At 31.1% G+C, this 14,093-nt stretch overlaps 1 protein-coding gene and 1 non-coding gene across 2 annotated transcripts in view; both read right to left on the bottom strand.

Moving 5' to 3' along the window:
* Positions 1–14,093, bottom strand: part of LOC144838081 (uncharacterized) — a 64,653-nt gene that overhangs the window by 46,359 nt on the left and 4,201 nt on the right. Inside the window, exons 9-18 of the mRNA XM_078693440.1 lie at positions 13,573–13,789; positions 12,966–13,134; positions 12,749–12,837; positions 12,042–12,109; positions 11,634–11,859; positions 10,195–10,325; positions 4,603–4,692; positions 1,836–1,979; positions 903–1,166; positions 388–576 (exon numbers count right to left, since the gene is read on the bottom strand). Coding sequence (XP_078549566.1) covers positions 388–576; positions 903–1,166; positions 1,836–1,979; positions 4,603–4,692; positions 10,195–10,325; positions 11,634–11,859; positions 12,042–12,109; positions 12,749–12,837; positions 12,966–13,134; positions 13,573–13,789 — 1,587 coding nt within the window. The remainder of the gene's footprint in view (positions 1–387; positions 577–902; positions 1,167–1,835; positions 1,980–4,602; positions 4,693–10,194; positions 10,326–11,633; positions 11,860–12,041; positions 12,110–12,748; positions 12,838–12,965; positions 13,135–13,572; positions 13,790–14,093) is intronic.
* Positions 6,644–6,715, bottom strand: Trnat-ugu (transfer RNA threonine (anticodon UGU)). The gene has a single exon. It is a non-coding gene; the product is annotated as a tRNA-Thr (tRNA).

Raw genomic sequence — 14,093 nt, 5'->3', positions numbered from 1 at the left:
GATGATAAATAGATAAGTATGAAATTAGAATGGTTTTTGTTTAGAGCTATAAGATAATTATTATGCTGTTTTTGATAAAAATAATATTGTTAAAATTCAAATCAAATGATGTCATGATAAATAAAAACAATAAAATCATTGTATTGTCACGATATTATTGCTTTTACTAATCATGATGTCATTTGATTTGACGTGTGAAAACATCATTTTTACCAAAGGAAACATAAATGGGTATCATATAGTTCTAGGATGAAAACTTTTTAGATTTTTTCAGGCATTTACTGTTCAAAATTATCTTGCCTCTAAAATTTAGAAAATACAATTTTTTAAAAAGGAAAAAGAAATGATATTGAGCACTTGTTTATAATTTGATATGAGTCTACTTACTTTTGGTGGAACCACAGTTACAAATTGGGTGACAATGTTAACCAAGCTATTTGGATTTACCACCACTTGACCTCTTAATAATGTCCTGTCAGGCATGTAAATAATTTCACCAATATCGTACAAGAAGTTAAGCACCACTGACTGTTCCCTTTCGCTAACAATGCCATTCTTAGAAGCCAGTGTTTTGATCTAAAGGAATAATGAATGTCCTTCCATTATTATTCCACTATGAAATCTTATTGATTTTTTTTACATACAAATGTCATTAAAATAGTTTAGTAAATCAATGTAGTATAATATAGTGTAGTAAATATAAAGGATCATGGTCCAAGAATTCCTGAAACTTTACATAACAAAGACATTGTACAAAAGCTATAGCAAGCATTATTGTTGTGATAGGTTCATTATATTATCACATATTACCACAAAAAATGAAAAAAATCTGCACAGCTAATTTATATAAGTGTGGCGTTCAAAAGTATAAAAGTACAAAACAAAAAAGAAACAACATTTACCTCTTTTAAAGGATACAAAGGAAAAGGTTTTTGCTTCCTCGGGTCATCCTTCCTTAGATCATGTAGATTACAACGAAAACGCATCCACTTTAAAGGAACATCCTTTTTTAATTTTGTCATAAGGTCCTCAATAACTTGTTTGAGTTCAATAAAGCTCTCATCTGCAGCATTGCTGTTTTCGATGGCAAAATATGGTCGATGTACATGATCTTCATACGGTTTGTCTTCAAGTGCCTTTTCAATCTCATCAAACAGCTTTTTTACCTGGTTATAATAAACAATTCAAATTTGTCTATATATATTGCAAGGACATAAGTCAATAATATTTTAATTGAAAAAATTAAAGTATTGAATACATACACCAATAGCTTTTAAAACAACAATGTATTAGTTCTCAATTTTTAATAACAGGGAGTTTTCGGAGGAGCACGTAACCCTTAACGGATGACGTCAACATTCTACTATTTGCAAAACAGCATAGTTCAGCCAACAGTTGCGCAACATACTCTTTTTTAATTTCGACGGGAAGTGTAGAACGAAACGCATGTGTCGCGCACACAACATACTGTACGCTGCACGTATTAAAACAAATAATGGAATACCTTGGCGCCTTAGATACTACACCTAGCTAGGCTTGTTTAATCATGCATATGATAAATAGGATATTGTGATGCACAGTTCTTATTTTTTGGCTTAATTAAAAACATATTTAAATTTCCCATTTTTGTTTTCTTAATTATTTTGCAGAAATGTAATGAGTAATGATTCTTCCATGTTTCGATATCTAACTAAAGTTTTTCATAATGCTTGCGCACAAGCAGATCGATTTGTTTACAAAGTGAGTGGAGCTTGCATGTTGCACGTTGGGAAATAAAGTTAACGTTTACGCGCTCCTGCGAAAACTTCCTAATATATAAACAGAAATAGTATTACCTCATCATTACCAAGCTCACCCTTATGTGTACCCACAATAAGGATAGTTGGTTTGTCATCTTCCACAATACGACTATGTGAATAAACTGTCTGGATGTAAGATAATATGAACTGAAGATTGGTCCAATGATGTGTACGCGTTTTCTACAAAATAATGTTCAATTAAAATGACATTTAAGTTAGAGTTTAGAGTAACAAAAACTCTTAGAAATTGCATAAAAATGTGTATGGCCTTCTCAAAACTTACATCCAGCAATAGATCTATATTTATTTAAGGACCAAATTATTTGGAATAAGCTCAATTATAAAATTATTAAAATAAACTCCGAAATTTTATTAAAGATGTTTTGTCCCCCAAAAACATGAAAAATGAAGATTAATTAAATCAGAATTTGAATTAGTTATTTTGTAGTTTTAATCAAGTTAATCACTTGCATGGAAAAAAAAAAAAAAAAAATGTATTCACTTATAAAATTACAAATATTAACTAGATTTAATTCGTCACTATGACAAATTATAGGTTATATACATTGATTTAAATAAAGATAATTATTTTTTAAATAATATATTGATTGATTGATTTTCTCAGAATCTTTAATTATTTATAATATATGATAGGATCTTGCTAACGCAAATACAATAGTCGGTATCACAATCCGATCAAAGATCCCTCTGCGTATAATGTCATAAACCACATTTGTTACATACAGTAATAATAAAGACTTAAGTTACTTTTTATCGAGATTTCATTATAAATCATGTGTATAATCTATACACTATAAGAAATAAGACTCAATCTCGGTACCTTGAATGCCATAGACCACCGAGCACAGGCCACCAAGCCATACACAACTGACTAAAAGTTGTAGAAAGATTCCTCTGTGTATTTACTATGCAGTGACCACTTTGGTGCAGATAGATTATTACGTACCGCAATGAATTATAAATTTTTACTATGATGACATCTTTACAAATTTTAAACAATGACAAACTATGTCAAACTATATACTTTTAACTTTAATATATGAACATTTTAAAGAAGAAAGTTAATGTTTTAAAGGTTATTATTTCGGCCTAAGAAAATGTCATAATTTGTTTGATTGTCGAAATTAAATTTTTAAAATTTAATATGCAATTGATGAAGACTTACTCAACTTTTGTTCTCTTAATTTCATAATAAATCATACATATATGATACATACACTTCAAGAAAATGAAATGAAAAATAGGTGTTCCCGAGCATTCTGGCGATCTATAATCATTTTAAAATTTAGCATATTTTCACTATTTTGTTAACTTACACATGCGTAGCCTGTCACTTTTGACGTGCTCGTATAACGCAATTTCGATTAGAAAAGTGAATCAAATATGATATTATTAAAGAAAGGTTGTAAAACAGAAATCGGGAAAAAGAGTGTGTATTAACGTTTAATGTGCAGTGCGCGTGCACAAATCTATGCACTCATGGCAATTTTTTAAACGCTTAAAATTGTCTGAAACATACTCTAACTAAAATAAATTTTGACAATTTTGAAAATGTTAAGCGAGCGTACGCATGCGTTATATGCGCTACGCACGTAATTGTATTGCCACATGATGAAATATGACCTGAAATTTATGAGTACCAAATTTTGTTTAATTGTGATTCATGCTTGTGAAGATATGATTACAAACGTGATTTCGTTAAATTTTTGATTGCGCACCGTGAAAACATAAGGAAGGAATCGATTCCTGGCCATAAGGAATATACTCTGAAAAATTTACTTAGCTAGATGAAACTGATATCAAGATAATTGAGGGACAAAATAGTGCTAAAGAAAAAATAAATAAATATATATGATAATGCATATAACCTAATAAATGGTTAAATTCAATTAATTACAGTTTTTTCAGGTAAATACATTTTTCCATCCAATTTTTGGTCAAAGTGGATAACTATTATATTACATTAAAATGGTATATTCAACAAAAATTGTGTTGAGAATTATTTTTTCAGGGGGACAATACATCTTTAAATATACTAAACATACTAAAAATCTCTGACATTATGATGATTATAAATTAATTCTAGAGAGTCACCCATGATTGTAGTAGTTAGGTAGGTAGTGTGATTTTTATACATCCCCTGTGGTGAATAATTTGATGTGCGCATAACAACACATGGTTTATAACTGTCGTCAAGAGAAAATAATTTGCACATTTGTAGGAATTCTTTTTGCACATTTGTAGGAATTCTTTTTGCACATTTGTAGGAATTCTTTTTGCACATTTGTAGGAATTCTTTTTGCACATCAAAACTAATCGTTTTTACATAATAACTGCGTGATGTTTGCACATTAGTGAATTACGAATGTTTACAGATTTGGACATTTGTGGGTGCCATGTTTGCACAGATGTGAATTTTTGCACATTTCATGGCTCAACAAATTTGTTTTCACATTTTTTTTAATATGCCATTTTAATGTCACGAAAATAGTTATTCACTTTGACCAAAAACTCTAACTAAAAAAAATTATTTATTATTTACCTGAAAAAAATGTAATTTAAAGCAAAAAACTGCTTAAATTGTCTGTCAGTAGTTTTTGTTTAAAAGTAACCATTTCTTTTGTCTTTTTATAAGTGAAATACTTATTTATTTTTTTTTTTTTGGAGAAGTAAATAATTTTATTATTACTGCAAAATGGGCTATTTAAAGTCTTATTTTATTAATCTTCATTTTTCATGTTTTTGGGGAACACAATCAATCACAATATCTTGCAATACTTACTCTAGTAAAATCAATGACATCAGCACGAGTATTAAGGGGTCTACTGAGATCAAACACTACAATGTAGAGTGCTTCTGATGTCATGAACATCTAGAAAAATAATGTATATAAAATATTTGACAAATTAGGGCTAAACAAATTGTTTGTTTGCTGTCAAGTTCTAAATTTGTTTTGGGAGGAGTGGGTGGAAAAAAGTTTGTTTGCAATATATGCTCCTGTTGTCAGCCAGACAAACAGATCAGGCTTAACTAACTAGCCAAGCTAGATGCGACTGGGCCTAGCATATCTAGTAGGCTATTTTCGTAGGATTAGATCAATATAACTGTAATGTAACATCAAGAAATGTATCTGTAGACAGCATAAAAGATATCAATATTGCTAAAGAAGTTAAAATTAACTTTAAATTTTTTAATCTGTTAGCACCCTCAATGAAAAAAAAAAATTATTTTCCGATTCAATTTTTTTTAGAAAATTAGGGAGCGGGCAGATATTCATTGTCGGACGCATTTCATCATAAAATATTTGTTTAAAAAAACAAAGGCAGGCTAAAAAGCCGACGCTAAACAGTTACTATGCGCGTATCTTTTTTTTTATAATATGGTCTTCTTTAGGCACACTTCATATTAAATTTCAATAAACATGCGATGACGCACGATGCATTGTTTATTTGTTTTTCCAAATATCCAAGGAAGAGGGTTCGATCAATTACGCGAAGATTCTTTTTTTTCTCATTTAAATCAGATAATTATCGAATAAATGTGGTAATTTTTAATCTTTGACGTGAAGGAAAAATTATTGCAATGTGATTGGGCATCTGGTTGTTTGGTAATGATTGATCATGTGCACTTTTATTGGTTGAAAAATTAACCAATATTTTGTTTTGGCTCCGGAAACGGCCGTATTGCGCTGCTAGCATGCGATGCACATGCTTCCGCTAAAACTAAAAAATCTGGGATTCCCATTTTATGTAAATGGTGACGTTTTTCTGTATAAAATAAAAGCTATAGATTTTAAAGTAAAACTGGTGTAGGGCTACGTATCAGTCGGCAAATGAGATTGTTTTTAATGTATCGAAAAGCGGGCAATCCTGTCGGCGAAAGCGTCTAACATTTGGAATGTATAAAATAAGGCTTAATTTAGGCGAAGTATTTATAAGAGACACTAGTTTTACTGTTTTGATTTTCCACTAAATTCTATATCGTATGCATATTATACTTTTCTTATTTCTGCATATTATTATTATACATACCCCAAACGAGGCTCATAACCACAATATTTCCATTTTTTTTCAATTGTATTTGTTTCATTTTTTATGTATCCCAAACGTAATAAAAGTTACGTACGGTACCTGTTTGACAGTGAGGGTACGTACGTATGGATCGTAAATCGTATAACACGGCAAAAAGATTAGATTGATAGGCGCGGCACAGAAAGAATGTCCTAAGTTGTTATCGATATAAATAATGAAGTATTAATAGTGGTAAATAATTTTAAAATATCTAAATAATTTCCGACATTTAAATAATACAATTTGCAAAATAAAACGAAAACCCCCAAACCACTTTATTTTCAAAAAGCACACATACTTCTTGGCACCTGTAAAATAAATTGGGAACAAAAATGTATTAGGTTTAATAAACTTTCTTACATTATAAATGTAGAGTGCAACGTTGGTAATAGTAGTGCATTTCAAAAAAATAAATTAGTACCATGGAAAGATATTGTGATCTTTTGTACTAAAATATGTATTTCTACATTTAAATAGGTTACTTTAGGTGGAAACAAGATTACTACTGATTAATACAATTTTATGTAGAGTTTACAGATTGTGTAGTAATTATAGAAATATGGAAACTTCTATAGCCAAAAATATGCATAAAATATCAATGTTAATATAATACCAAAGTATATCTGTATACTAATATATAAAAATCATACTGTAAATTATAGAAACAGTGCTCATATTCGGAACATGATCTCATAATCGCGTCGAGCATAGCTCATTGGCGAAAGTTCCGTATTTTTTAGTTGTATGAAAAAATGTCTCTGGCGGGATTCGAACCTGCAACCTCTCGCTTACAGGGCGAGTATCATACCACTAGACCACAGAGCCATGTATGGTATTATCACAGATTTTCACCCACCAGATTAGTAGAGTAGAAATAAGGTTTCACCTCAAAAAAATTGCAACAAAAGGTTTTTCAACGGATTTTGGTAGTATTGAGTGTACTAAATAACAGAAAAAAAGTCTCAAGAATTTCGACCACCGGAAAGTGTTTTTTTTCAAGATGGCCGCCAAAATAGATAAAAAGTTAAAATGTCCATACCTCCTAAACTACTTGGTCTATTGATATGATTTTGGTACCAACATACTCAGAACATACATATTTATATTCGCTATAATAGAACATTTTGGCCAAAAATGACCGGAAATACCATTTCTGACAATTTGACCTTTGACCTTGATATGTTGTATCTTGGTAACAACTGACCGTAGGGAAACAAATGATGGCTCAAATTGTTCAGAATGTACATATTTACATTTATTGTAATGAGACATTTTGTCAAAAAATGGTTGGAAGTAAAGGTTATTGACCTTTAACTTTATCTGTGTATAATTTCCATATCTCGGCAACTATGTGTGGTAGAGATTTAAAATTGGGCTCTAAATACTGAGAATATACTTATTTATATTTACTCTAATGAAACAGTTTGACAAAAAATGACCAGAAACGACATGTTTGACCATTGACCTTGATATGCTATATTTCGATAATGACTGACTGAGATACACCTTTTATGGCTCAATTTGTTCAGAATATAATTATTTTTTATTTCGTATAATGGTCTAATCTACTTATGAAATAGAGAGCTTTCCTGGGAATCAAATAACTGTAATATTTATAAAGACCTTCAGAATATGAGTTCAAGTTCAAATTGTTCAGAACATACTGTATACAATCTTAATAATAATAGTAAATAAAAAACCGAAAAGTAAACAAAAACAAATATAATAATAACTTTTAAATTTCTAATTATGGTATAGCAGCAATTGATTAGATATTGTGCATGTATTTAGTACGGCATCTTAAACAACTGTTCCAACTTCGTCTTCATCATCGTCATCAATCTCTCTATCTACGTTGTTCCATTCTTCTAGTTGACACACTCCCCAAACTGAAGTACATGCCAATCCATAGCTTCTACAACTGCAACATACATCCAGTAGTTACAATGGATGATTTTATATCCTAAAACAGATTTCAATCTGGTTACATTAATCACTCTAGTAGGCCCATCTTTTCCTTTGTCTAATCTGAAGTACATTTCTCGGTTTGTTGTATTTACATGATACAGTAAAAGTACCAGTAAGTCCGTGTCTTCTCCAATCAAAGTTACTGTATTATTGACTTCTGACTTCAACTGTTGCCAGAGCAATGTCAACATCGTTTTTTTTGTTTTTTTTAAAACCATATTTAATGAGGGTGATCCATCCAGCTATTGCTGATCATTAGGGACCCTCAGAGGTTCACAAGACAAACATATACACAAGATGCTCTACGTAAACAAAGTCTTATTACAAGTCTTTGGGAGTGGAGTAATTTGGTCCTTAGAAAAAATCCTGACATGTGACGGGACTTGAACTCAGGACCCTTGGAGTGGTAGCCAAGCATCATAACCATCAAGCCACAACTCCACTCTTTTTTCTATAGCTCATATGAAAGCATGTTGATAAATTTGTGTTTGTTCTCATGCCTTGACAGGAATTCTTCTTTCTTTCCATCAAATTCAGTTAGGACAAATCTCTCTAGACGATGTAATGAAATATCAAGTCCGTTTCCACCCTCACTCTTCAAAGCCTAAAGACATCTTTAGGAAGGCAAATAAATCAATAAATTGATAGAAAGTAACCTAGAATATGACACTGATGTGTGCCGATAGTTTCACTCAACCGCATCAGAAACTTCAAACTATCGAGGAGTTTGGATTAAAGGCCATGTCTATTCGTTTTGGAGCCAAGTCACTGGATTTCCCAAATAGCTACAGATGCAAGCTGTTTAATAAGAAAGTTGCTGAGGGTAAATAATTTATCAAACCTCAACAACTACTACCACCAACCTCATCTGCTACAAAATGTCACAGTCTTAGAGTATACTATCAAATCATGCAATGGATAAAGAAAGATAATACCATGGATGCTACCAAGTCGGGGAAGTTTTTAATAAAACATTTGTGCCAATAATGACGATTGAAACTGCTGCTTCAGAAGAACTTTTGAAAATCATCCATTGTAACTGTACTACTGGATGTAAAACTGTATGTTGCAGTTGTAGATGCTATGGATTGGCATGTACTTCAGTTTGGGGAGTGTGTCAACTAGAAGAATGGAACAACGTAGATAGAGAGATTGATGACGATGATGAAGACGAAGTTAAAAAAGTTGTTTAGGAAGCCGTACTAAATACATGCACAATATCCAATCAACTGCTGCTATACCGTAATTAGAAATTAAAAATTATTATTATATTTGTTTTTGTTTACTTTTCGGGTTTTTTATTCACTATTATTATTAAGAATGTATACAGTATGTTCTGAACAATTTGAACTTGAACTCATATTCTAAAAGTCTTTATAAATATTACAGTTACCCAGGAAAGCTCTTAATTCCATGGGTAGATTAGACCATTATACGAAATAAAAATAATTATATTCTGAACAAATTGAGCCATAAATAGTATGTCTTAGTCAGTCATTATCGAAATATAGCATATCAAGGTCAATCATCAAAAAATGTCGTTTCTGGTCATTTTTTGTCAAACTGTTTCATTAGAGTAAATATAAATAAGCATATGCTCAGTATTTAGAGCCCAATTTTAAATCTCTACCACACATAGTTGCCGAGATATGGACATTCTACATAGATAAAGGTTAAAGGTCAATAACCTTTACTTCTAACCATTTTTTGACAAAATGTCTCATTACAATAAATGTAAATATGTACATTCTGAACAATTTGAGTCACAATTTGTTTCCCTACGGTCAGTTGTTACCAAGATACAACATATCAAGGTCAAAGGTCAAACATGCAAGAAATAGCATTTCCGGTCATTTTTGGCCAAAATGTTCTATTAGGGCAAATATAAATATGTATGTTCTGAGTATTTTGGTACCAAAATCATATCAATAGACCAAGTAGTTTAGGAGGTATTGACATTTTAACGTTTTATCTATTTTGGCGGCCATCTTGAAAAAAAACCACTTTCCGGTGGTCAAAATTCTTGAGACTTTTTTTCTGTTATTTAGTACACCCAATACTACCAAAATCCGTTGAAAAACCTTTTGTTGCAATTTTTTTGAGGTTGGCCCCTTTTTTTCATTAGTTCTACTCTACTAGATACATTCTCTCATACAACAAACGCCCTCACAATCAGTGGAGGCTTAACAAGTCAGAATAAATTCCAACTTTAATTCGCAACGGTTTTTTAAATAATATTGTGTATATGTAAATCAATGATGTTGCGTAGCACTGTGTAAATTATATATAAATCATACTGTAAATTATAGAAACAGTGCTATACAATCATAACTTACACGATGTATACCATGGTACATCATTTGTCCCCCATGATCCCAGATTTTGAAGATATCTTCATAGGTTTCTCTCTCATTTAGTTCAAAATTCTGAAGTACACTTTTATCTGTATTCAATAGAGTTTCAGTATCTGTAGGTAAAACAATTATTATTTCATAAAATTATTGCTGCATCATAATGGTCCTTGTTATCATTATTGAAATTGTATGAGATCATCTTTTTTTTCCTGTATTATTCTTCTTTCTTTCCACCCTATTTTTGTGCATGCGTTTCTCAAAAACGTGTAAACATAATATTTTGTAACTTTGTCAACATATCGACTTTCACATGAAATTGTAAACCTCCTATTTTTTAATGAAATCAGACTTGCGCAACATGACTTGCGTGCGATTTTATGAATTTCAATGATTGATCATAGCATAAAAACCAAAAATAAATTAATTCATTTCTGTGGAGTAAAAATGGCGTGTTTCACAGAAAGTTTAAAATTTAAAAATGCGCAAAATTAATTTCTAATCAACTTTCTACAATTTTTTTTGCGTTAAGCACATTTTTGTCAATCTTTCCCACATTTTAATATTTTCTTGCTCAATCAATTATCTTTCATAAGAGTGAACTCTTTGTATGTGGGCATAGTATTTCGTCCACAGCCTGGCTACTATGTCCATCCTTCGTCACATCGAGCGACCATGGAAAAATTTATTGTAATTTTTCCCTGATATTACACACTTTTGTTGATATGTGTGGTGTTATAATATGAGTACTCGCATATTATGTTCTATACTTTTAAAATATACCAATTAATTTGAATGCATTTTCCTCTCAAATTGTGATAACAAATTATCACTCATATACTTCTGGCAATGTCAAGAACTTAATGACAATATGATTTTGTTAATCTTCCTCTGGCCAACAGAACAGACTACTTTCATCAGTCTGTGCAAGGCCTGTGTCCCTTCTAGGTGAAGTTGTGTTTTCTATAAATATATTGGGTTGGATGGAATAACTCGGGTCTTCATGTAATTCATTGGAGGGAAAATCTAAATAACTCTTGAACTATGATCTAATCTATAAAGGATATTACGTTTAAAATTGACAGTCCCTTTCTTTTTTATGCAAGTTTACATAAGAGCAAGATTGGTACAAAAAGATTTCACTAAAATCGGCGTTGTTTGGGGGGAGGGGGAATCACACCCCTGTTACCATTGCAACGATTAATTTTTAAAAAATATTCCAGTTTTGTTATATTTACCTAAAGTGTGATTAATTATCAAAGTATGAAGAAAATCCATTTTTTTAAACATTTGGCCACTTTTTAATGAAATAGGTTATATATATTTGTAGTCAACCGCTCTTATAATATCAATACTCAATTCTTAATAATATTCTTTTATCAGTATTATTGACTGGAAGAATAAATTGAGGAGAAGTTACAAACCATGGTCATCATCATTGTTGTGGTTGTGATCAATAACACCAGTGCCATGGTCATCATTATCTTTGTTGTGGTTGTTATCATTAACACCAGTGCCATGGTCATCATTATTGTCGTGGTTGTCATCATTTACATCATTGCCATGATCATTATTGTCACCTTTGTTATTAATACTATTTTCGTCAACAATATCAACACGGTCGTCATCATCTATAGCTGATATTTCAACCTGACATAATAATATTGTCTAGCTTTAATAGTGTAAAAAAAATAGCATTTACTTTCCAACTTAACTTAGCTTTGAGAAAACTTTCAAAATTCATAACAAAAACATTCACTTATGGTTGGTTTGATAGCGGAATTGTCCTGTAGGCACTAATATTTATTTTTATTACATTATTGTTGACATACATTTCTATTTAACCTTGCTCTCCTCAGTTTGTCAGCAACCAATTTTCTAAACTGTTTTAAAGGATGACCTGTTGGGATAAAACCAAAGTGTACATATTTGTGTAGATCGTACAGTATGTTTGATTTAAGTGAATACATTGATATGTGACTATAATCTTGATGTTTTACCACTGTCAAACTCATTGATTAATGTAATTCAATTTCATTAAAAAATACAGTTTAGCATTAAAACACGGTAACATAGCAATTGCTTGTAAATAACAATTGTATAATGTAAATTATGTAAAACTTAAACTGCTGACACCATGCCACAGTTGCCAGATTGATTAAAAGCACGTTAGGCTTTTTGTAAACAATTTGAAAATGTTTGCCACACGATGTTGTTGGCTGATTGCGTTCAAAAATCAACTTGTTGTGCGTGCCATCATAACTGTTCTACTCCACATCCAAAGTTGGAGCACTGTCTTTTTGAATGGCCTATCTTCCTGGCCTAGCATTCGCCAATGATTTATGATAGATACATTGAATAAAAGTAGGTGTGTTATAAAACAAATAATGACTATTTTGTATTCATTGAATGGAGAGAATTTTTCATGAGTCGGCTCTGCCTCATTAAAAATAGAGCAGTCAATCTTTTAACTCATAAAATATTCTCACCATCCAACTCATAAACATTCATTATTTGTATAATAATTCATCATGTTTACCACTATCAGCATTAATATCTTCTTCCCATTTTGAGCTAACAGTTGTAGTCTGTGCTATGCCATCTGTTACGTAATGTTTTTTCTGAAATCTGACATAAATCAATAATATTATTAAATATATTATATTAAATCAGGCAATCACTTAACAGATGTCAATCTATCTTCTATGCATTAGTTTGGTTGTCATAATGTTTGTTGACCAATAACTAGTACTTACTTCTTTCCTAGTAATGCATTGACTAGGCACGTTTTGCCCACTCCTTCTTGCCCAATCACTTTAAGCATTCCAAGATTGACAGGGACAGATCCCTCTTTCAAGGCTTTAAAATACTCTAATATGATTTCTGGACTCTGAGCAGCAATAGCCGATGGAATATTCTTTTGCACTGATAAAAATCAGATTTACATGTACATTATTTTAAATTAAATCAATAAACATCAGCATTCAAATGTTTAGAGTGTGTGTGGCTAAACTATAGTGCCAACACCGAGATGATAAAAAATTCAATTTTTAGAAATGTAGACATAAACATCTCAGACATTTAATTCTTTGGAAAAAATTGCATTATATCACTTATCTCTCAAGTAAGAGATTATGGATTCAATTAGAAAATTGTACAACCACAGAATGTTATGATCATCTAGCAATGTTACCATAACTTTTGCAACTACTCTACCACAAATTAAAAATGATGTGTATAAGACAACATACTGCAAAACAATATTGATTCAATGCCTTTAAGGGATTTATTAACTAATATTATGTATTAAAGGATACAGTATGCTGTACATTTGTTATATTACTACTGTATTATTATTCTTACTTCCAAATAGTCTCTTGTAACGTGCCACATCCATCTCAACAAGCTTGCCATCTTTATTACATGGCAACTTCTCATGCTGGAGATCCTCAAGAATTTGAATATGCTTCTTTCCTAATGTATCACTACACTTGTCACAAAGTATGCATCTCTCAAACTGAATCCCTCTTCTACCACCATCTTTAGAAAGTTCAAATGACATCTCAACCGCTGACAATGCCTAAAGATATAAAATTGAATGTTGATTTCTAACAACATAATGTACAGCACACTGCAAATTGACAATTTAAGACACACAATAAGAATAATATTGTATATCAAATATATGCTTTTGAATCAGTAGTACACATTAAAGATCTTCTGTTTTTAAATTACTTCCTGTATGCGGCCCCCAAAAAGTTTTCATTGACTTTTGACAACAAAAATACAATTTTAATACTTATTACTGGCATCATTTCGTTAAACAAATAGCAGAAAGCAAACTCTTTGTTTTTATTTGATATAATTAATTATTGTTAATATCT

This window comes from Antedon bifida, chromosome 3 (assembly GCF_963402885.1).
Source record: "Antedon bifida chromosome 3, ecAntBifi1.1, whole genome shotgun sequence".
NCBI classification, from domain to species: domain Eukaryota; kingdom Metazoa; phylum Echinodermata; class Crinoidea; order Comatulida; family Antedonidae; genus Antedon; species Antedon bifida.
Note: the sequence above shows the minus strand (reverse complement) of the source record. Positions and strands in the feature narration are given on the sequence as shown.